Source organism: Nematolebias whitei, chromosome 15, assembly GCF_014905685.2.
Source record: "Nematolebias whitei isolate Nwh7 chromosome 15, NemWhi1, whole genome shotgun sequence".
NCBI classification, from domain to species: domain Eukaryota; kingdom Metazoa; phylum Chordata; class Actinopteri; order Cyprinodontiformes; family Rivulidae; genus Nematolebias; species Nematolebias whitei.
In genome coordinates, this window is record NC_056512.1 from 19057003 (window position 1) to 19082000 (window position 24998).

Genomic DNA, 24998 nt, shown 5'->3' on the forward strand with positions numbered 1-24998 from the left:
TTTTTTGTAAGGGCTGAACTTCCGGTTGGGGGTATAAGTCAACTGAGGCCTCTCCATGCGCTTTTGATCCGGAGTTAAAACCGTAATAGTAAGTGGTTTATTTCAGCTTAACTGTTGACGTTTTGTAGCGTTTTCCAACGCGCTTTGTTGCCCTGTAAGTTAAGGGTTATGTTTAATTGGATTTAATAAAAAACTGTCCGTTTCAGACATAATTTCATTGTTAGTTTGAGCTGCAGGTGGAAGCTAAGGTTAAGTAGCCTAGCAGCAGCTAGCTTCGCGTATCGGCCAGACTTCCTTATGCTTTTTTTATTTGAATAAAAAAATAAGTGGGTTTTCTGCTAACCTCTTAGCATAGCTTTTTATTATTACCTACTCATGATGCAGGTATACTTTAGACGTCTTGTGATTTAATTGTGTAGTATTTTTTGTTCAGGAGTTAGCTCGCCACGTTAGCAGCCATTATGCAACACAATGGCTTCTCGCCGTTTCATACTAGCCGAGAACCGGTTCTTCGCTGTCGATTAACTTTTTACCTTAACTGCTTGTAACTGTGTTAAATGTTTAGAAGGCGTTTTTCCTACAGTCGACTTCCAAACTAATAGTATTTCAAGATTTTTGTGTTATTTTCCACAAGTGTAATTCATAAGCTCTACAATGTTCTAACTGGAGCATCAGGGTATAATGCAACTTTTGCGCGTAGTTGAGTCAACCTTTGAGCTAATATCACTACCGATAGAAATGCAGACATGTATGGCATCACCACTGTTGCTAACAATAAATAAGGAGGTTTCTAAAATGATATACAAAGTGTTTTTGTGTTCCAGAGAAATACACACAACACAATGGCTGAGAATGATGTTGATAACGAGCTGCTCGATTATGAAGAAGATGAAGAGCCCCAAGGAGCTCCAGAGAGTGCCACCCCGGCAGGGAAGAAGGAGGTGAAAGGGTCCTATGTGTCCATCCACAGCTCCGGCTTCAGGGATTTCCTCCTCAAACCAGAGCTGCTCCGAGCCATCATTGACTGTGGGTTTGAGCATCCATCTGAAGGTGAGCGTATGATTCTGGTTATGTGTGCTTTCATGATTCACTATTGGGTCAATAATGAACATTTTTAAAACCAATCCAAGATAGTCTACATTGCCCGTTGCAAAAAAGATGAATGGAGCGATTCTTGGGCACATGTACCAACCAGGACTGCTTTGTACAAATCAGAGGTAGGAGTCCTGCTTATTCTGTATTTTTCCACAGGGTAAGGACGTGACAAGTGGTAACAATTATTAAATATGTTTACAAGTCATCTGCTTATAGTCAGCATGGTGAAAGTACTGCTTTCAACTTATATCATCAGTGTCAGTATTATGAATTCAGCTGCTGATGTCCCAGATTGTTCATCGTCTAGATTGCCTTTACTTTCCTTGAGCCAGTTTCCTGTTTATAAAAAAAAATATCTGGTGTTATTAGTCCAGCAATAACACAGATACTGGATTTGGGACACTAAACCCCACAAATAAACAATAAAAATACTCCAATAATTAGGGGTGCACTGATTGCAGTTTTCTGGCCGATCACTGATTTTTAAAAAGTCTGACCTACCAATTTTGTTTTTTAATATATATATGGTGGCGTAGAGGTTAAAGAAGGTGGGCCTGTGATCGGAAGTTTGCCGGTTCAAGCCCCGGTACTGACATCAAAAATGTGGGTGGGGTAGGTAAAGCACCCACACCTGCCCCCACTCTCATTCGTCCCACTCTGGGCCCTTGAGCAAGGCCCTTAACCCCCACCACCTGCTCCTCCGGGTGTCCTATATAGCAGCTCTCTGCTCCACACAGAGGGCTGTGGTAGCTCGGTGTCTGTGGTTGCGGCAGGAAGGGCATCCGGCGTAAAAATAACTGCCACGTCTTTGTGCGACAGTTTGCTGTGGCGACTTCTGAAGAAGGGAGCAGCCGAAAGAAGGAGGAAAAAAAAGCGACACTGTCAGGTCTTATGTCACAATGCACCTTCAATTTTCCAATATTTTGTTGAAAAACATACCCTTGAACAATATCTTAGAAACAATACAACCTTGTTTTAACTGGCCATGATGTAGTGCTCTGAAATATAAATGAAGTTCAGACCGTTTTTGTTAAAACTAAAAAAATCTGTAAAACAGGTTTCTCGTGCAAGTATCGGCCGATTTCCCAAAATTAAGGAAATCGGGGCCGATTTATCGGTGCACCCCTACCAATAATGTATTGACTGTTAGGCAACCCCAAACCATCACAATCAGCATTTACATAAACAAATTTTTTTTTTTTTTTTTTTTTTAAAGAAACCATACTGTCCACTGTATATGTAGTCACCAATTACTCATAAATATTTTCAGGAATTTCTACCAGTCGTGGACATAAATGTGTAATTTTTTTTAATGTCCCTGTTTATTTTTCATGGTTACTGTTTTTAGTGTAGATGTTTGCAGCTACTAATTAGTTTTTGAAATATGGCCGCTGTGAAAGACTAATAATTTCTGTTGTTTTTGTGAAACATAGTTTCATAAAAACATTCAGATTTTCGCTCATGTCAGTTGTGTTTTCAGGAAAAATTTTAGAGATGTTTAGGAGAAATAAGCAAATAGTTTTGTCACCACTTTTCTATAGTTTCTGTTCACATTTGGTTCACAAATGTATTTTCTTTTGCACATGAGCTTTCACATTGTGAGATTAAATTCAGTTGCAGTTTCCTTTCAAATCTTCTGGAGAATTATTTGTTGATATTAATAACACACGTCTCAGTGAGCCAATAGAAAATCACCATACAGGTCAGCAGAGAGAAGTCTAAAATATCTGTAACAAGTTACATTCGCTTGTTATGAGTGATTAGAAAAATTAGCTCCATGCTTATTTTCCACTTACTGACTTTCTAAGGATGTCAATGAAGGGCAGCAAATGCACAACAACACGTGTGAAGTCCGAGTTACAGTTGGACATGATTTGGTTCCAGTTGTCCCTTTTTCCCGCTCCTTAATAATTTTGTTCAGATGCATCGATCAGTCACCCTCAAATATCTCGTTCTACGCTGATCAGGAAAAACTTGAGAGGCACTTCATATTTCATTTAAACATGTATCACTTCACTGCTGATATCTGTCATTAAAATGGCATGTGATTGATACAACGTAAGAAGTTTTTGTAATTCCAGGTAATGTCCAAAATGCACAGTGGACATAGATTAAGGCTGTTAAAGGATTAAATGCTTGTAGGGCTCTGATCTCTGAGAGACTATCAGAAGATAAATGTAATAAAATCTAAAGTGTGTATTGGGGCTTGGCGATATGGACCAAACTTAATATCTCGATATTTCAAAGATGAATGGCGATATACAATATCCATCTCAGCATTCTTTTCTTTCCATAAAATAATAACGGAACAGTGTTTCCCCTAAATAACTTGCCGTGGTGGGGCGCTCATCTCGTCCGTGATTTTTTGGTGGGGTGGGGCTGGAACGGAGACTCGCTCTCAGCTGCGCAGCGCGCTGTTTAAACAACAGTTTTGGGGACACGGAGACGCCGCGTGCTGTTTGTACTGACAGTTTTAGAGCAGGGTGTGTGAGAGGAGAGACGCATATCTCAGCCGCGCGCTGTCTGGGCCGACAGTTTTGGGGGGGGTTTGGCCAGGGTGGGGTGGGGGGTGTCGGTGCGGCGGAGAGAGACGCACATCTGAGCCGTGCGCTGTTTGTACCGACAGTTTTCGAGTGGCAGGGGTGCGTTCAGCGTGAAGGAAGAGGCTGCCTTTAGCTTTTTAGCTAGTGCACCTGCATTGCGAGCCGCTAGTTTAGCGTTACGTCAGTGCAGACAGGTGGGTGGGGGTGTGGGGTGGGGTTAGGTAGACGGGGTGCTCGGTTCTGTTGACGGGGCGGGGTGCCCCGCTTGTATAATGGAAGGGGAAACACTGCAGAAATATATTTCTGAGTCAAAGCTTAGTCTCAGTTACAGGCACCTTTATTAACAAACAGCTGTAACTACAAAATAAATGTCTCAAAAATAAGTTGTTGTTTTTTTCCTGCATAACAAAACCAAAAGCACAGCTGTGCACTTCAAATCTAAACCGAACACATACAGAGCAAACATAAGGAAAGTCTGATTCTAATGAAGTTTGTTCATTTGTTGTATTTGGTGAGGGAGAGGAGTGGCTGCGTGAAGGTGCGGACAGATATTGTTTTATATTGATATGGTCTCTGTTTATGTCGAGTATGAAATTATCTTGATATTTAAAAAATATTGGGATATCGCCCAGCCCTACGCTCGATTATGTGAGCGTAAATAACGAGCTCAAGATCAGCCATCTCTTGTTAGCTTGTGCTCCAGTGACAGGAGCCCGACTGGATTCAGTGATTCATGTCACTGATTGACAGAAATATTTCTGTAATCGCACACACCCACGTTTTCCTTCAGCGCGGAGGTTCCTGCCCATGTCGAGCTTGTTTGCTGATGCTTTGTTGTACAAAATATAAGGTGCTTCAAGCCTTCAGCTGTGTTTCACTTCTGCTGAAAAGCTGTATTTAGTAACCTGGAGCACTTATTTGTGAAATACTGTGTTTAAAGATTTCCTCTGGGGTTTTCACAAATGGTAAATTAAGTGTTTTTATGGTATAATGACAAGTTTTTATCTAAATGAGATAAATGTACTGTACATTTGAGTATTGACAGGTTTGAACAAAATGCAACCAAAACTGTTCGAGTTCAGAGCATTCAATAGTTTAGTAAAGTAAATGTGTGTGTTAATTACAAAAATAAAACATTTAGCCTTTTTTGTAAAATAAAATCCCTCATTAATGTTCCATTAAAAGTACAAACAAGTCCTTTTGTAAATAGCTTTACGATGACCCTTAAAACTACACTACAGGTCATAATTACAGTCATTGTTACTTTGTCCCGTTTGATTCACCGATGATGGTCAGGACCCCAACGCCTCTCGTGTTAAAGGTCAGTAGCCTTCATAGCTGCTCCAACATGAGTGACCTGCTCCGTCTGAGACTATAACCAACTGTTTACATGGATGTAAGTAACCGGATCAAACGACCGTTCGGAATAAAAACGCGTCATGTAAACGCCTCGTTCGGGTTATTTTTTGTTTGTTCAGCGTGATCCAAAATAATTTGTGATCAGAACGAAACGGGTGGTTTACGCAGATTCATAATATTTACGGTGTCCATGTAAACGCTTGATCTGTTCGTTTTTATCTGATGGTGGAAAAACTGACCTGACTGCGCATGTGCGACTTTGTCATTTCCGCGTGGCTAACGCTAATAATATTAGCATGTTGGGGAAGCAGAACTGGTCGGTGAGCGACAACATTTCTACTAGAAACTTTGAGAGAGCTCAAAATGATCTGTGTCACCTGTAGCTCAGTCAGGGAGTGCAGCAACGTCTCCACGTTCATCCCAGAAGTAAACCGGAAGTAGAACTACTTCTTCTGTGTGTTTTTTTTTAAGGAGAGGTTACCACTCTGCGCATGTTAGTACTTCTGTTCAGAACAAAGCCCGCTGCACATCATGAACAGGTTGTGACGGGTTTTCAAAAGTTTTATCTATTAAAAGGGTGTAAGCCAGGTTTCCCTCCTGACAATTAGGATTAACAAATTTAAATTACTTTTGTATTCGTTTGTTTTGTTTTTTACCGGTCACACAAGAACCGTACACTACAAGGTGTAGACCCTTTGGTACAGTGAATGACAACATATTTTTTCCACACAAGACCAACCACACATTTTCAGTTTTGTATTTTTCCATTGTCCATAAAAACCATGTTTCACCTCTGTTTCTTCAATGTCCATAAACAAATAAATACAAGTACTTTAAGTTTTGTATATTCAATGTCCATAAACAAAGACGAGTCCCTTCCCCACAGAAAGTGTCCTTGATTCTTCCCCAGAGTTCACAAGGCAGGTAATGGCTCCTACACATATTTTGCCTCACAGCAAGAGCTGAGAATCAACAAAAGAAATACATAAGGCTCCAAATACAGTTTCACTATTACAATGCACATAAATCACAACATTACAGAACATAAATAGACTTATGGATCATGAAACTCTCTGAGGCATAATCAGGAGTCACCTTTCTGTCATCAGCTGCTCTGGACAAATATCATATTTAAAGCCATTTTATTTTCTGTAAGAGAGCTACAATTAGTTTTTTTGTCATTTTAAGTTTTGATTAGTTATAAATCTTATGAGCAAACTTTTGACTCGATGACATCACTGGCTTCTGGCACTTCTGTGTCGACACGTCAGAACGGCAGCATATTTATTTAATAATGACATGAGGGTTTAAACGGCCTCAGATTTACTTTAATGGCTTCTATAGGACAGAAGGGTGGATGTAGCTGCTGCTCTCAGTGCAGGGAGAACAGTCATCTTCATAAACAAGACCACAATCACTCAAGTGAGTCTGAGACAGGTGTGCTCAGGGCATGTCTAAAGGTGAAAGGACAATAGGACCAAGGGAGAGAGAAATAATAGTGCAGCCAGTTCAGTGCAACAAGCGGACTGTCAGTGTAAACGATACATTTGAATTATTTAATCTGAAAACATTTCAATCCAGTCAAAACATTTTGCGCATGTAAACATTCCTACTGCGTTCTGGCAGCACTTCACCTAAAATGTGCGTAAACTCATCAGTTCTAAAGAAATATGTGGTGCCACGCATGCAGCCCCACAATAAACTTCCAGCTCCTCCTGGGGAGTATTTCAAATGGACGTGCTGAAGTGTGGCTAACGTCAGCTCTTCTGATTATTATTATTGTTGTTATTATTATTAGTATTAGTAGCCACTGCAGTGTTCAGAAGTTGGTAGAAATTTGTTTGAATATGGTGTTTGTGTTTGTCTTTCAGTTCAGCATGAATGCATCCCACAGGCCATCCTTGGTATGGACATCCTGTGTCAAGCCAAGTCTGGTATGGGCAAGACGGCTGTGTTTGTGTTGGCCACACTGCAACAGATCGAACCGGTCGACGGGCAGGTTGGTGTTTATTTTTGTCTTGCAAATCCTGAACAGTAAAGAAAAAACCCTCTGATCATAAACAACCTTTTGAAACGCATGTCTTGTTTGTATTTTCTGTTTAATCGTAGCTGTAGGTTCTGTTTTTACAATACTTTGCATAAATATATATAAATATCAGCCTAAAGTCATGTTAAGTCTAGTTATAATGATGCTGCTTTTTATGATTATTGAAACTGGGAGCTCTTCTTGCCCCTCCCCAGGTGTCTGTATTAGTCATGTGCCACACGCGAGAGCTGGCCTTCCAAATCAGCAAGGAGTACGAGCGTTTCTCCAAGTACATGCCCGCTGTGAAGGCAGCCGTGTTCTTCGGCGGCATGCCCATCAAGAAGGACGAGGACACCCTGAAAAAGAACTGCCCTCACATTGTGGTGGGGACGCCGGGTCGAATGCTCGCTCTGATACGCAACAAGACCCTGAGTCTGAAAAACGTGAAGCATTTTGTCCTGGACGAGTGCGACAAGATGCTGGAGCAGCTAGGTGTGTGTTCCCGTTTGATTCTGATCACTTGCCCAGTGGCCTCAGAGGGCTGATGGTCCGTGTTGGTTTGTGTGCAGACATGAGGTGCGACGTGCAGGACATCTTCAGGATGACGCCCCACGAGAAGCAGGTCATGATGTTCAGCGCAACCCTGAGTAAGGAGATCCGGCCAGTGTGCCGCAAGTTCATGCAGGATGTAAGTGGACGACCAGCTCCCACACGTCTCATTTAGACGCTCGTTCTATAACCTGCTGGTTAAACTGGTTTCTCCCTCGCAGCCTATGGAGGTGTTTGTGGACGACGAGACCAAACTGACACTCCACGGTCTGCAGCAGTACTACTGCAAGCTGAAGGACAGCGAGAAGAACCGCAAGCTCTTTGACCTTCTTGATGTGCTAGAGTTCAATCAGGTAGTTTATTTATTTTTAGATGCATTTTAGTGTTGTCGCTGTTTGTTTGGTCTCAAGTTAAACGTTGGGATCAGTTCAGTTTGTAGAACGCCTCGTCCAGCGTTGAGTTCCTTCAGTTTTGAATAAAAATAATGGAAACACGTTGGTGTTTACAGACCTGCAGTTTCTAAAGAAAAAAATCTGATATAAAAAAAAAAGTGAACAAGCACCGTAAACATCACGAGAAACAATTGAGAGACTAATAATTTATTAATAACATGAAATATGGCCACAGTAAGTGATGTCTGCCTTTAGTTATCGGTAGCTTCTGGAAATGAGAATAATGAACTGCAGAACCATCTTTGTATGTGCCTTAATTAAGTTCAGGTCAAGTTTGTCATTCACGTCACGCGGTACATGAGGTGGAATGAAATTATGTACTCAAGGTCCCAGTTACTTCCAACACTAGAAAATAAAAAGTATAAAAAGAAACAGTAAAAGGATCTCAAATGTACACTTAAGATATACACTAAAACACCAATCGGTACGTTACAAGATTTAGATGTACACTAAAGACTAATAATGAAAATGCAGTGTATGAAATGTGGTGTATTAAACAGCAGCCCGAACATGAGTCTGTGTGAGTAGATGGGTATGAATGAAGACAGCAGCATGAGATCAGCAGCACAGATGAGTCACATATCACCAGTTAAAGTGATTTTTGAGTGAGTGTTCAGTTACTGGTACTGTTTGTAAGACGTTATAATTAGAGGTGCACCGACTGCAGTTTTCTGGCCGATCACAGATTTCTAAAAAGTCTGAGCTGCCGATTCCGATTTAGTTTTATAAGCGACAGTCAGGAGTTATAAGGTCACAACGCACCTTCAGTTTTCCAATATTATTTTGTTGAAAAACATACCCATGAACAATATCTTAGAAACAATACAGACTTGTTTTAACTGGTCTTGAGGTAGTGCTCTGAAATATAAGTGAAGTTCAGACAATTGTTGTGAAAACTACAAAAATCTGTAAAATCGGTTTCTCGTGCACGGATCGGTCGATCTCCCAAAATTAAGGAAATCGGGGCTGATAAATCAGCCGGCCGATTTCTCGGTGCACCCCTACTTATAAGTTTCAGTAGATGAGCACATACAGGGTCGTGTATGAAGACGACGAGATAAATTTACTCAGATTTGCTTTTTGTGGTGTTAGGAATTTATAAAACAAATTTTAAAGAAATGATGGTGGGATTATTGCATAGAACATTTTTTTAGGTAAAATAAAACAAATTCCAAAAAAAAAATACTTAATCATGCAGTATTAAATACTAGTTGTGTATCTTTAAAGGGTCTCGCACACGTTTGCCTCGATGTGTGATTTCGCTCTTTTACTAAAAGTTGTTTGACTCGTGAAAGCACCCAATTAGTTAAAAGACCGAATGTCCTTTTTAGCTAAAAGATGGTGAACAGAGGCTCGTCCTTGTTTTTAGTTCGGAGGTGATGGTTGTCATGTCGTACTACGACGGTCAGCAGGTGGTAAACTCGGTGGAGGCGTCGTGTGTCAGCTCCTCTGTTTCGCCTGCAGGTGGTGATCTTTGTCAAGACGGTCCAGCGATGCGTCGCTCTCTCTCAGCTCCTCGTGGAACAAAATTTTCCTGCTATTGCCATCCACAGAGGCATGACTCAGGAGGAAAGGTGAGACGCTCGCACCCGTATCTTGGCTGGGCTCGACTGGCTGTGTTTACGGTCTCCTCGGAGCGGGGCTCAGGCCTGTGATGTCTTCAGCAGCTGTGTCCATGATAACTCTGCTGACGCTGTCCTACCGTCCTGCAGGCTGTCTCGCTATCAACAATTCAAGGACTTCCAGCGGCGAATCTTGGTGGCGACGAACCTGTTCGGCCGAGGGATGGACATAGAGAGAGTGAATATCGTCTTTAACTACGACATGCCAGAAGATTCCGACACCTATTTGCACAGGGTGAGCGACGCTGCAGAAGGAAACGAGTGTATTTGTAGCTGTTTGTTGGTGACAGATGTTTAAGCTTTAACTGGATCTGACCTTGGGTTCTCCAGGTTGCCCGTGCTGGTAGGTTTGGGACCAAAGGCCTGGCTATAACCTTCGTGTCCGACGAGACGGACGCCAAGATTCTGAACGATGTGCAGGATCGCTTTGAAGTCAACGTGGCCGAGCTGCCGGATGAGATCGACATCTCATCTTACAGTGAGTTTTGAAACGCCTCCTGAATGCGACGTTCAGCTGGTCCGATGTGTAGGAACGACTGGAGTGGATTTAAGATGCATAAAGCGCTTGAATACGAAGCGTACAGTTAATTCTGAGCAGGGCTTGAGGTCTTTCTACTGATAATTATTATGGCAACAGTTGTGGCTCTGGGGCTCTCGTTAAGCCCCCGCACATGTTTAACCTGCTGGTGAAAAGCTGGTATGTTCAGCTGTTCTTGCACAGATCTCTGCTCAGCTAACGTCCCCCTTCTCGTCTCCCCCTCAGTCGAACAGTCCAGATGAGTCCTTCAACCAAACTGAAGTCTCCTCTCCGTGGATTCGTCTCCGTTTCTGGAAGTTGACCTGCTCATCGTTCATTTAAAACTCGGCACGTTTTGTTCACAAAAACATTTATTTTTATTGTCAGTTTGTTGGGATGGGAGTGTGATTTTAATTTGTCTTTTATGGTTTGTTTTTGCCTAATTAAAACTTTTTATAAAATGCCATTTTTTTTTTATCATTGTGGTCTCTTGACGAGACGTTTGTCTCCGCCCTGTTTTCGTTTATTCCCATGTAGAGCAGAGCTTCAGGGAAACATCAGAGTAGATCATCACAGATACTTTAGCAGTTTGGAGTTGTTTTTTTTTATTATTATATTGTGTAGCAAGGTAGTTTTTTTTTTTTCTCCAAGTTTAAAAAGAGCTTGACCAGACAGTGGAGTTTCAGAAATTTTACTTGTGGCAGCTTTTTTAAAACAAATTTCTACAGGAATGCCTTCTATACTGATAAAGTAGATTCTTAGTGGTAATTTTTGGTTAAGCGACATGACATTAAGACACTGTACAAAAAATGTGACTCTTGCGATGTATCTCTTGGTATTTTGGTGTTCATAACTGAAAATAAATCAGTAAAGAGTTCAAATTAAAACATCAAGCTTCAAAATGTTATAACTTGTGGTGCTGTAGACGACGAGCAAGGCTCTGAAGACATTGGCAGGCATGAAACTTGAGGGTTTAAAGAGTTTTTATTGCATCAATTTTGATTTGTTACACGGATTTATGGCCCTGAAACTGATTTACAGGTGCCAATGCATCAGAAACGCCATTACTACCAGTAATCATTTGCCAATTCAGTCTTGGTTTTAAGAGCCGTTGCTTTTCCTGTTTTATTAGGGAAGAAAAAACAATTCATCACATAATTTGGTAGCTGGATAATTATTGATATTTACAAAATATCAATACTGAAACATTTTTCACATGATTGTGGAGGATTTACTGTTTATACAGGAGCTGGTCATAAAATTAGAATATCGTGAAAAAGTTGATTCAGTAATTTCATTCAAAAAGTGAAACTTGTATATTCATTCATTACACACAGCCTGATGTATTTCAAATGTTTATTTCTTTTGGTGTTGATGATTATAACTGACAACTAATGAAAACCCCAAATTCAGTCAGAAAATTAGAAATTAAGACAAATTTTATTTTTTTAAGGATTTTTAGAAATGTCGGCCATCTTTAAAGTATGAAGATGAAAAGTATAAACATATACAGTACTCAATACTTAGTTGTTGCTCCTTTTTGCCTGGATTACTGCAGCAATGTGGCGTGGCATGGAGTCGATCAGTCTGTCACTGCTCAGGTGTTCTGAGAGTCCAGGTTCCTCTGATAGTGGCCTTCAGCTCTTCTGAATTGTTGGGTCTGGTGTATCACATCTTCCTCTTCACAATATGCCATAGATTTTCTATGGGGTTAAGGTCAGGTGAGTTTGCTGGCCAGTTAAGAACAGGGATACCATGGTCCTTACACTAGGTACTGGTAACTTTGGCACTGTGTGCAGGTGCCAAGTCCAGTTGGAAAATGAAATCTGCATCTCCATAAAGTTGGTCAGCAGCAGGAAGTGCTCTAAAACTCTGGTGGACGACTGCATTGACCTTGGACCTCAGAAAAAACAGTGGACCAACTCCAACAGATGGCATGGCCCCCCCAAACCATCACTGGAAACTTGACACTGGACCTCAAGCAACATGGATTATGTGCCTCTCCTCTCTTCCTCCAGACTCTGGGACCTTGACTTCCAAAAGAATTGAAAAATTTACTTTCATCAGAGAACATAACTTTGGACCACTCAGCAGCAGTCCCAGGTGAGAAACTTCTGACGCCGTCTCTTGTTCAAGAGTGACTTGACAAGGAATGTGACAGCTGAACCCCTTGTCTTGCATACATCTGAGCGTGGTGGTTCTTGAAGCACTGACTCCAGCTGCAGTCCACTATTTGTGAATCTCCCCCACAGTTTGGAATGGGTTTTGTTTCACAATCTCCAGGGTGCAGTTATCCCTAGTGCTTGTACACTTTTTTTACCACATTGTTTCCTTCTCTTCACCTCTCTTAATGTGCTTGGACACAGAGCTCTATGAACAGCCAGCCTCTTTAGCAATGACCTTTTGTGTCTTGCCCTCCTCGTGCAAAGTGTCAATAGTTGTTTTTTGGACAACTGTCAAGTCAGCAGTCTTCCCCTTGACTGTGTAGCTACAGAACTAGACTGAGAAACCATTTAAAGGCCTTTGCAGGTGTTTTGAGTTAATTAACTAATTAGAGTGTGGCACCAGGTGTCTTCAATACTGAAGCTTTTCACAATATTCTAATTTTCTGAGATACTGAATTTGTGGTTTTCATTAGTTGTCGGTTATAATCAACATTAAAATATTTTAAATATATCAGTGTGTGTGTAATGAATGAATATAATATACAAGTTGCACTTTTTGAATGGAATTACTGAAATAAACTTTTTCATATTCTAATTTTATGACCAGAACCTGTACATCAAAATGTAGACATTTCTTTCATCAAGTACATCTCACTGCTGTAGGACTTATTTTTTTATCCTCTGAGTGTACACATTCAAATTTTTACTGTCACTGTATATGAGTTTAAAGTTTTCTCTTCAAACCTGAGTATGGAAGGTGTCAGATTTTCTATTTTATACGACTGCTCTTCCAGCATTTGAGGTTTACTGCCTTCTCTTCTTATTTAGAGCGTTGTCAGAGTGAAAGACGGGTGTGGTTACCATGGTGACGCTAACGAGCCACAGGCAACACTAACGTTTCATTTATTTCTTGTTTACACAATTTATACTTAAAAAGTCTGCATTGGTAATTGGTAACAAAGGAAGACTCAAATTCTGAAAGTTGATGTTGAAATTTCTCCCTGTAACATTTCTTGAGTTTGGTACCGGCATCTTTAACGTATTGATAAAACATTACACAAGTTAGCTGGTTGAAGCTTGTTTTTAGCTGAGAGGAGTTGTGGTCTGTGACAGGAAAAGTCTTTTGAAAAACGTTCAACACAGTGAGAGTGAAACTTTCTTTATTCAGAATATGAAAAAACAAACATTTCAACACCAAAAACCAGTTGCACGTAAAATAACCAACAACCAAAAAGACTGAGAAACGGCTTTCAGCCTCATCCATCTTTTTAAAATATTTTCCAGTCATGGTTTCTGTTCTATAGCATAAACTAACACCAACAATCATACTTTCAAACTGGCACGATGCTAATGCAGGATCTGAACCTGAGCTCAGAGTAATTAAAATACAGCAGAACAAAGAAGCTACACATTGACCTGTACATAGCTGCTCTATAATGACCCTTACAACTCAAAACCACAGCATCTCCAAATATCAAACACCTAAAGCACGTATTACCTGTAAAGTTCAGGTTTTTGGGGAAGTGAATCGTTCTGAAGGTTTCAAAGGTGCTCTAACTAATCCAAGCAGTTAGAAGATGCTTGGCTTTTCGTCATAATCCATCATCTAAGGCACAGAAAACAGAGCCTACACTTGCAGCTAAATTCTTACAAACTGTGTTGACTCTAGTCAAAACAGAAGGCTTTTCTCTGCCTCGACGGTCAAGTCAGCGCTTTTCGGGAACAGACGCCGCTTCAACGTGAAAAGACTCGACGCGTTGTTTTGTTTCGGTGCCGTGCCGCTCGATTACAGGCCAGATTAAGGCTCTAAAACTGCTCCACCCACCAGCTCACAAATTACATGTTTACCTCATCACACGCAGTTTTCAGATCTTATTTTTACAGCAGCGCCAAGAGGGGGGCTAATTCGCTCTTGCCGCGTCTCGGAGAATGTAATTTGCACAGAATTAGGTGGTCGACTGCTTGACGCCAGTGTCTCAAGCGTTCTGGTGCTTGATGAAAGTCGTTAAGGCCGAGCAGGAGACGAGTCCAGCTTTTTGACATTTTCCTTCTGGGTTTGTCAGAAATCCTCAACCCGTCGAAGTTCAACTCAGTCTTTCTTCTGTATTCTTCACGTCTAACGTTAGACGTGTTCCAGATCAGAGGGAAATGTCTCCTCCAGTTTTCCGCTGCGATTCGACCCTCTCAGATCCTTGTTCAAATCCAAACATGCTGCAGCAAAACCAACGTATCCTGTAGCAAGGCACGGTGTCTGAACAATAAATATCAGCAAATAAATATAAAAAGTCAACTTTGCCCAACAGCATCCCGTTCTTGTCAAGTCCTCTACAAGAATCCTCGTTGCCGGTTTTCCGTTCTCAATTCTCATCTACGCTTCCAGCTGGTTTGTTACAAAACCAGTTTTCTATCAGCTAGTAGCATCTATCCCTCAGCAAGTGTTACGTTCACAGAAGAAGAATACAAGACACCGTCCTCCGTGGGTGAGTTTTTGTCTCTCCATCGTTTCCCAGAAGTCCCAGAGTTCATGGAATATTTTGGAGCATGGCAAAAAACCGATGAATGACTGCGTCCAAATCTTACAGAAAGATTTGGTCACAATTTGAAGTCCGGTCAGACCAAAACACAACGATCTACTCTAAAGCAGGGGAAGCTCTTACTAGATGGTTGCTCTTGTGATTTTAGCTGCCTTTTCCGATTATTTTCCCAAATATTCTTCTTGAAAAGCTGTTCTGAGATGTGACGTCTGCTCCCTTCTGCTTGACGGCACACAAGCCGGCTACTCTAAAATTGGCACTGCTACCGAGGGGATATTTTGTACTTTTCATGGAGGAATGTAGGTAAGGTGCGGGTAATGGGGCTAGTCGTTGAACTTGTGCGTATCTCCATAGAGCCACTGCTGGGGCGGCATGGCCGCCTCGTTGAGGTGGTTGCACTCGTCGCTGCACTTGCAGGACTGGATGAACATCACAGACCTGCTGAAGTGATCTCCATGGGGGCAGACAAAGGTCACTGTGGCTGTGCGTGCACGACGGGGGGAGCAGCAACGGCCGTCCTGGCAGACTCCGCAGTAGTTGGGCCTGTACAGGCGGGTGCTCCTGCAGCCAGAATAGGACAAACGGTGCGGCTCTGGGGCCTTGTGGGTACGAGAGCACTTCCTTCCTTTCTGTGGACACAGAAAAACGAAAAGCTATTACCGGTAGTTATTGAACAAAAGTTGAGAACATTTTTTTTTTTTTTTACAGTTATAGAAGCATTTAATTGAGGCTGTCTCAATGGTGCTCTAAGATGGCAGTAAGTACAAAGTAAATTTGATGGGAATGAAGTTAAATAATGAGCAAAATAAAGTCTGGTAATATCAGTCTGTCTATATTGTGAGCATGATGGCTTGGAAAAATAAGTGTGGTACTGACTTCCATTTTCGTGTGGCTAAATCTAGAAAGTTTCCTTTTGAAAATTGGGTTGCCATGTCAAAATCCAAGATGGCCACTGTCATTCATGTAAAACGACCACCCTAATTATTTGAGGAAACTATGCTTTCTAGTTTTGATATTGTTGAACAGTATAGTTTCCAAAAATAATTGGGATGACCCTTAAGCGTCTTGTATATTCCATCTGAAGAAGCAAAATCATCTCTCACTGCCGAAGTTGTGTAATGAAAATCACGTCATTTTGTTCTCAGAGCAGCTTCGCTTCTTAACACAAAGCCCTGGCCAAACTTTTTCTCACAGGAGTACGCGCCAACTTAGTATTGCGTGATTGGTCAGCAGTGTGTGGGCGTGTTTCACATATTCAGCTGTACGACTCTTCAAACACTAAATTAGTCAAATGCACAAAACCTGGATGAAGACGGTGCAGACATGAAGGAGTCCGTCAGCTGAAAAGTGTGGTGCTCGCTTCATGATAGATTTGTGGCCAAACTTCTGATGCAGGGACAGAGTGGAGACTCTGGCAGGAAGAAACCTGCACAATGATGTTTACTGCAGCTGGAGGGGGTTCCTAAGAGCTCTGCATCGTGGACTATGAAAGGTGTGCGTGAAAACGAACATCCTGCAACCATGTTATCGCAAGTTTGGCTTCAGATGGAGCATGCCGGGCCCTTTAAGGTGGCCAAACATTTATTTATGATGGCCAGCACCCCCACTGGTCACCCTCTGACTTTAAACATTGTGCCTGGTGGATAGAACTGCTCTCTCCACTCGCCATGATCTGTCACTCTGCGCTACCTCAGATAAGCTAAAGAAATTTTAAAAAGAAACTCTTACCCACTTGAACATCTTGCACCAAAAGGCTTTAACTGCATTCCCTGTTCAATTTCAGTTCATCTCAGAAACTAAAAACATTCACTACTCAAATCCCTCAGCAACGGGTCATCAACATAATGTTTAATCAGTGTTCACATGGACAGCATCAGTCAACTATGATCATGGTCCTGGCCTGATGTGGACTAGATATTAGTTTGTCAATCCGATTAGAAATTAATTTTATTTCTTCAAAACTGACTGTGCAGAGAACTATTTACAAAATCATTCCACTGAACCCAACCTCAAAATCTCTGAACTATCACTTAAAAAATAAAGCAGGAAATCCCAAACATTGATATTGTCTACTAATCACATTAATAGCTACACAAAAGTTAGTTTGTCATCCATCCAAAACGTGGAGATATTTTATCGTTCTGACAGAGTGAGTGATCCTATAAAGCCTGAAGGTGCTACACACAGAAAAATGGTTCGACTTTCCTACATTTGCTTGAAATCAAAGCAGTCGTACATCACCGAGACAGAAAAACAAGTTGTCAGCTAACTACAAAAAGACACAAAAACAAAATGTCAGAATAAGAGATGCTAACAAAACTTCTGATGACTGACACGGATACACATTAACACCCATGCCACCTCGACAAACACGTTGAGAGCGCGGTAAAAACAGGTGCACAACAGCTTATCGGGTCCACGAGTGAGAAGCAGAACATTTCGGAGAGTGTTGTGTTTGAAATGTGAGAGGGCAGCGGAGCGGCTGGACCCTTCATTTACTAGAGGACAGCTGTGATCCTCACTGTTCTAGCTCTACAGGCAAATGACGATACGACCAGGCTGCTCACAGCTAAGAAATAAAACAATTCCTTTAATCGGCGAATGGGTCTTCTTAGGTTACACGGCATGTTCCGTCTTGTTAAACTGTAAGTTTTTGGACCAGCTATAGGAACTTTCCTGCTACTGACACAAGTTCAGCTAGTTTTTAGTCTTTGAAGCTACAGGGATGGTGTAGTTCAACAATTTTAATTATGATATGTACTTCTTCACAATGTGACAATCATAGCTTGAAGTTATACGGGGAATTCTAGTTCCCAAATAGGCCCGTGCTTATTCTTCCGAGATTACTCCTTCAGCAGCAAAATAATTTAAATACACCAAAATGCTGCTTCAACTACAGAGAAATAAGGGCAATTATTTTCCTGAATCCAATTAGCGTAGTGCTTGAGCTTCAGAGAGTTTCACAGAATATAACTTTGTACGTTCTTAATGCTTCATCCCACATTTCTCACCTTAACGGGGATAGACATGGAGCTGCATGGCCGAATGTTGCACAGCCGAGTCTCCTTCATCATCTTACACCGGGCGTTGTTGTTGGTGACCCGAGAGGAAATGCCCATTCCACAGCTTCGGGAACACTCGGACCAGGAAGTGGTTTGAACTACGCAGTGGACTCCTAACTTATCCCAGGCTAGGAGAGACAACAGAGAGGACATGTGAGGAAGAACCACAACGAGCATTACAAAATATGGAGAGCAAAGGAAGGAGAAGCAGGCTCAGCAAAAGTTAAAGTGGAAGAAAAGTAGCCATCAGGGGTGGGAGGGAAAAGCAGACATACGTGGATGAAAGGCACACTAGCCTCATTCACTGAACAGGCAACACTGACACATAGAGAAGGTGATTACATCGAGGGGAGAAAGGCGTGACAGAGGTATGTGCTGTGCGAGAGGGAGAGAGCTCATCTGGTGTGCAAGGAGTCAGTGGAAAACAAGCCTCACACAAACACCCAACACACCCGCACAGATGCTGAGGAAAAGGCCCACATTGAGGCTGTTTGTGCGTCAAGGGGCTAAAATGGCTAAAACATAAACAAGATGCTTGACTGCGCAGAGGAAAGAGACAGCAGTCTGAGTCAACAAGGCGGCACTCTCTCTTACCCGTCAGGTGTTTGTTTCCATGTGGCTTGTCCCATTGGTGCTCAAATTCCAAAAGTTCGTTGCCCAAGGTACCCTTGTCCTTTTTGGGTTTGTAAGGGTACAACTTACGGTAAGGTTTTGGATAAGGCTTGGAGTAGGGATAGGCCGGGTAAGGCATGAAGGGGTAAGGTGGCCAATGATGAGCTGGGGGTACAGCAGGGGTTCCCTTATGGCAGTCAACACTGAGACAGCACTGGCCTGGCACTTTGACGAGTTGCGGGGTCGGACAGGAAGGGGAAGCTAAGGGCACGTGGCTGGGACAAAGAGGCACACATCCAACAGCTCCATTGATGCAGGTACACTGGTGCTTGCAGCCAGCTTGGAAGTTCTCACCGTTCTGATAAATTCGGCCGTTGTACTCGCAGGAGCGACCCTCTGCCTTTGCTGCAATGATGGAGAAATGAAAATGAAAAAGTTGGTCAAAATGTGCAGCTTAGCAGATCAATCTATTTTCAAAGAACTTGTGATTTTTGGATTGCCCTTTTTCCTTCAGTGTTTTATTTAGCTATTTTAAGTACTTTGTATAAAGACAAAGTGAGTTAGGCTTCTTACACACCAAGCCAACAATGGGTGGGTGTTGGATATGTCAGGAACTTTGGCTGAACATCTGTCACCCTTGCCTTCCCCATCAGTAAAGCATATACCTCTTTGTTTTTCTCTATGAACATAAACATTGCGATTGACTGGAAACCTGTCCAGGGTTTACCGCTGCCTCTCACCCATTGATTACTAGAGATAAGCACCATTCTGTGTGGCTCTGAACAGGAAGAAGAAGGTGCAAAGAATGGATAAACGACTAGAATTGCACATGCCCACTTATGAACCAAATAAAGTCTTTTTGGTCAAGCAATAATTTTAGATCCTAGCTGGTAGCTGGTTATACAAGATGGTGGTCTTTGGTGAGTATTTATAAGTTTTCTTTTTATGTATACCAATCCTGACATCAGTACCCTTTATCACAATTAGTACTTGATGACGGTTTGGTGTTTAAGGGTGTTTTCACACCTGATAGTCTGGTAGACTCGGTTTGATTGGGGACCAATATTCAGAACATTTGTTTACATTTTCGGCTGGTGCAGTTTGCATTCACACTGCACTGAGTCAATCAAGCCAACATGTCCCCCCCTCACCTGTGGTGGCAATGCACCAAGAACTACTGAAGGAAATTACACAAAAACCTCTGAAGTAGACGCTTCTTCTTCTTCTTCTGGAAATTAAAACAAAAACAGAGTGGCGTAACAAATTTTAGCAGTTTTAGGAGTTCTGCTTTGTCATTTTTCAACAATGGACTCAGCATGAGCAGAAGATGAGGCAGAAGACCATGGAGAATGTTGTTTTTCCACACAAGGCAGCTGACGGCTCCATATGAGGTCAGAGAAATGTGTTTGCCCTGCACTGTAGTCCACTTCCTGCTTTTGGAGCGGTCTCCAGTCCGCTTGCATTCCCACTGCATTCGAAACGTGCCAGAGTTCACTTCAACCAAACCAAGACCTAGGTTTTAGGCAGACCAGAGATCACTTTTTTGGTCCGCATCAGAGTTCGATTGCGCATTCACACACACCCCAAACGAATCGGACTTTCTAGGCAAATGGACAAAAGTTTGATTAAGTATGTCTAAACAGGGCTGGTGGGTGCATTCACACCAGCCCTGTTGTCCCGAACTCTAGCCCGTTTGGGGAGGTGTGAACGTGCCATTGAACTCTATCATAGAACAAAAAGGCGAACTCTGGCCCGGTCTAGAACCTAGGTCTTGGTCCGATAGAAGAAAACTCCAGCGCGGTTCCAGTACAGTGTGAATGTAAACAGACCGGGCACCGCTCCGCAAACAGGAAGAGGATTATAGCACAGGGCAAACAAACACGCATTTCTCTGACCTCATATGGAGCCGTCAGCTGCCTTGTGGGAAAAACAACATTCTCCAGGGTCTTCTGTCTCATCTTCTGCTCATGCTGAGTCCATTGTTGAAAAATGACAAAACAGAACTCCTAAAAGCGTTGAAATTTGACACCACTCCGTTTTTGTTTTTATTTCCAGAAGAAGAAGTGTCTTCAGAGGTTTTTGTATTGTTTCTTTCAGTAGTTCTTGGTGCAGTGCCACCAGAGGTGAGTGGGGGAATAGGTTGATTCAACAGGTTGGCTCGACTGCACAGTGCAGTGTGAATGCAAACGCACCAGCTCAAATGTAAACAAAAGGTCATGAATATTGGTCCCGAACCGAGTCTACTGGACTATCTGGTGTGAAAACAACCTAAGAGACTGAACTTTTTTGGGGGTGGCAGTGGGGGAGGCAGACCAAAACTCAGACTGAATTAGTCTAAAATGTGTTGGAGTAATGTTTGATGAAGAGAAACTTATAAGCATTGATAAACTTTAAGGTGCATAAATAGGATCTAACAAGACACAATTTAAACCTTTTTGTTGTCATCTACCTGGATGATTGAGCTTACAAAGCTTTTTTCTGAAAAATTTTGGTCTTGGTGTTCCTCAGGCTGTTTCTGTGAGTAGCACGCTGGCCATCTGGCCTAAAACGTTTGATTGATATGCATGATGATTGATTGTTTAGGACGGATGGTCTCCTTTTTTGTGTGTGTAATGTTAGTTTCTTTGGATCCCACAGAGGGTTGGCTTGAAACACATCAAGGGGGTACTATTTATGGGACAGATCTGGGTTAGCAGGCCTCAGACTGAAGAAGTCTTTCAGATGAAAGAAGAAACGTTTCTCCCTTAAAGAAACTTGTCCAGATGACCTTTTTTTAGTCTAACAAGACTTCCCCAAAATAAATTGTGAATCTGCTATTCTAGGACACTTCAGGAGAAACAATCCCTAAAATTATAAAAGGTTTTATTAGAGCAGAAATGATTTTTGACTATATAGTGTTGTTCTCCCCCACTTCTTCAGTGGGACTCCCCATAAAATACCTCCCAATAAACACATATAAATATAACTGTGTGTGTTTGTGTGTTTCATGGGGTTGTTTGTGTACACACTAGACTTCTTACATAAAATCTCAAAGCTGGCCAGGTTTCAGTCACAGCTCATGAAGGTCCTCTGTTCTTTAAATGTGGCACAGTCTCCAAACCTCAAGCCCTTCTATCAAAGAGAGACTCCAGCCGCTTGGCCCGAAAGTCAGGATCCCCCACCCTGAAGTTACACATTGCCTCACTCAACCTAGACTTGTGCCCAGTCTAAACCAAAAACACTCAATCTTCCCGTCAACCTCAATGGTACGTACCCCTGCAGATGCCATGGGCTCGGCTCACATCGTTGCCGTAGTTGCACTCCAGTCCTTTATGGTGGTCACACGGGCGTTCCTCGTGGCAGTCTTGGTTCAACTGCGCAGCGCACACCTTGCAGCAGCCGCAGCCGTCAGGGACTGAACTTATTCCAGGCGGACAGGATGGGGGCACTGCCGGGCATTCGCACACCGCCGGACAGTCAGCTGTCACCTGTGGGAGAAGGAGGACACATTTTATTTAACAGAAGCATCTGCAGACCAACTTACCGCAGAAATGAGAAGTCATTCTGGGACCAAGCGGGACAAAAGCTGGACTCATGTTTCTCAGATCACAGACATTCCTGAGGGTGTGTGTGGCTTAACCATCGCTTGAATAGTCAATGCTGTCACGAGTCCCACAGGGGTATCTGTAACCCTCTGTCGCCTTCCGCTTGGCATTTATCCGGCCTGCGGGGATGAAAGAGATGTTCCCTGACCCTTCATCTTTTCTGTCTAACCCCATCTGTTTCTGTGCACGCAATTTACGAGCACAAGCCAACCAAACAGCTCCCAGTTGGTACTGAGATCACAAGGAGTTGTCAGTCTGATGGTCAGTCAGATCACACCATCCTGACATGGCTGCTCTGTAAAACCTGATCGCTCAAGCTCTTAACTCTTCCGAATTATTAAAGGCAATTTCCTGCTTTTGGCAAAATAGCTGTGCACAATAGGTGCAACGAAGAAATCAGCTGAAGTTACATAATATCTGTGAAGATTTTTGTAAAGTGCAGCAAGCTCATATTGGCCTGACGGGTATTTTTATCTGCATTGGTATTACTGTTGGGTAATATTACTGTAGCATAATTATAGAGCTACAGTAGGACAGAAGCCATGTAGAAAAAGTCTCTCTCAAAAACCCTCCCACAAAGAACCCATAACGACAGAAAATCCAAAACAAGCAGCACCAACACATACTTTTTGTGTAATTAAGATTGCTGATGCCCAAATTTTTTATTTTTCAAACCACAAAATAAAAGCCAGAAACTCTTGACCTGCTGCTTTAAGTTTGCAAAAGTGTTCATGAGCCATTTACAAAAGGAACCTTATCCTATTACATATATACATTTATCTCTTCATAACAGTTGAGAGTGCACATGATATTTGCTCAAGTAATTAGATTTTTTTTTATTTTTTTAGAATAGATTAAATTGATATTTCACAACCAGAAGTGTCCCAATCCCAACTTTGGGAACCACTGGACCAGATCATTCAGATTTAGAAAAGTGTTTAAACTGTGGGATTCTCAATTAAAACAGGTTCTGTGATCTATTATTATCAGTCAAATGTCATTTATAATAACACATAGAAGTGCTTGAACTTTAGGATTAAGCAGTGCTCTCATCACAGTGCAGCATTTTACATAAAAATATATGCTGACCATGTAAGATATATATGGTTGTAATGATAATGCATTCATAATATGAATGCAAGCCCTGGAGGCTCGTGGTCCACAAGCCCCACTTTGAAGCAGCTACGTGATTAAACAGTGTTAAAATTAAAACACTAAACACTCAGTAGTCTTTATTGGCTCGTTATTTTGTCGTAAAATACTAATTACGACGTCACGTCCGGAAAATCAAAGCATTTGTTGACAAATGGCTGCAGCTTAGGCCTGGCAACAGAAAGTTATGTGAGGTGTTTAGTGTTTACATGAAACAAAATCGTGACAGACAGTAAATTACTCACCAACTGGACTGACGTCACTCCTAAAATAGTGAATAAAAACAGCAGCCCCATGTCGCTGTTAGCTGGTTCACATGGAAGAGGATAAAAGTGGTTATTTCACAGAAAAATAATCCTCAGCGACCGTTTTTTTAAAATCCACAAGGATTAAATCCAGACCCACGACGAGCTACATCTGTACTTCGACACTATCTGCGCTCGAGACTTGTTTTTATATCAGCCTCGTGCGTTGCCTGGAAGTCACGCCTCCTTCTGAACTCCTTCAGCCAATCAGAACGCAGGCGCGCGTCCAAATAAGGAAAAAGGCGGGGCTGGGGAGCTAAACACCAAAAACTGGAGTTTGAGCACAGGGGCGTGGCCAACATGAATGCAGTCATTCATAAAAATGTAGAATTACTACATTTCAAAGGGGACCCGGCTTTGAGGTGTTTATTTATTTATGTTTGAGCGAAAATTATATTTTTGATGCTTTAAAGGAGTTTTCAAACGCATATCTTTGTCTGGCTGCTGCTTTGTGAAGAGTAAAATAAATTTACTCAGCTGCTACATTAAAGAGTAGAAGCCATGAAGAACATTTCCTCCCCTACTTAAACAAAATGACTAGACAAGAACTCCATAGATAAATTACTGCGAGGGTAAAAAAAAGAAGAATTCACTTACTTTCATCTGTAGGTTTTGAAAATAAAAACAGTCTATGGCATAGAAAAAGGGATATTTTAATTACCAGTTACTGACACTTTGGGAAAAACAAACAACAAGGAACTTCTCATATATTACTGGCCTCACTTGGCAGGTTAACTGAAAAGTTCATGACAGGACAATTAGAAAAACAAAGCATCTACGTCTTATTTGAAAGGGCTGCTGGAGAAAGACTTTTCTTTCTTTAAAAAGGGCTTTTTATAAAATAGCAGCAGAATCTGAGTTCATAAAGTTGCTTCTGAATGAACCACAACACCTCTGGATGTATGTTGTTCAGACAGATGAGACCAAAGTATAGAGGTTTGCCTCTAAAACAAACAGTATATCAGCACAAACACCTACCAACTGTCAAGCACGGTGGTGGGGGGGTGATGATTTGGGCTTGTTTTGCAGCAACAGGACCAGGACACCCTGCAGCCATCGAGTCTCCTGTATAACAAAGTATTTTGGAGTCAAACGTGAGAACATCTGTCTGACGGTGAAAGCCTGGACTAAACTGGGCATGGTGCAACTGGACAATGACATTGAACGCAGCAGCTAATCAACAACAGAATGGCTGAAAAGAAGTGTTGTAATGGTCCAGTCAGAGTCCAGATTCAACTGGTTAAAATGCTGTGGTGGGATGTAAAGAGAGCTGCGCAGAAACAAACACCTGCAAACCTGAAACATTGTTATAAAGAGGAGTGGACCAAAATTCCTCTACAGCCATACGAGAGACTAATAACGTCAAACAGAGAGCAGCTGCTTCATGTGATTGCTGCTAAAGGTGGTTCTATAAGGCGTGG

General features: G+C 42.0%; 2 protein-coding genes across 2 annotated transcripts; one reads left to right on the plus strand and one right to left on the minus strand.

Moving 5' to 3' along the window:
- The first annotated feature begins 10 nt into the window (after positions 1-10).
- Positions 11-11079, plus strand: ddx39ab (DEAD (Asp-Glu-Ala-Asp) box polypeptide 39Ab). The gene is made up of 10 exons (XM_037689437.1): positions 11-88; positions 825-1050; positions 6869-6996; positions 7239-7515; positions 7593-7711; positions 7794-7925; positions 9489-9598; positions 9737-9881; positions 9977-10124; positions 10410-11079. Exons 2-10 carry the CDS (start codon positions 843-845, stop codon positions 10424-10426), a joined length of 1284 nt encoding a protein of 427 aa, XP_037545365.1. The 5' UTR covers positions 11-88; positions 825-842; the 3' UTR covers positions 10427-11079.
- Positions 11080-14439: 3360 nt separating this feature from the next.
- si:ch211-106h11.3 (CCN family member 1) lies at positions 14440-23581 on the minus strand. Its single transcript, XM_037689438.1, has 5 exons — positions 23518-23581; positions 21790-22003; positions 18519-18941; positions 17874-18052; positions 14440-15491 (listed from the first exon to the last, which is right to left on the minus strand). Exons 1-5 carry the CDS (start codon positions 23566-23568, stop codon positions 15186-15188), a joined length of 1173 nt encoding a protein of 390 aa, XP_037545366.1. The 5' UTR covers positions 23569-23581; the 3' UTR covers positions 14440-15185.
- Positions 23582-24998: the final 1417 nt, after the last annotated feature.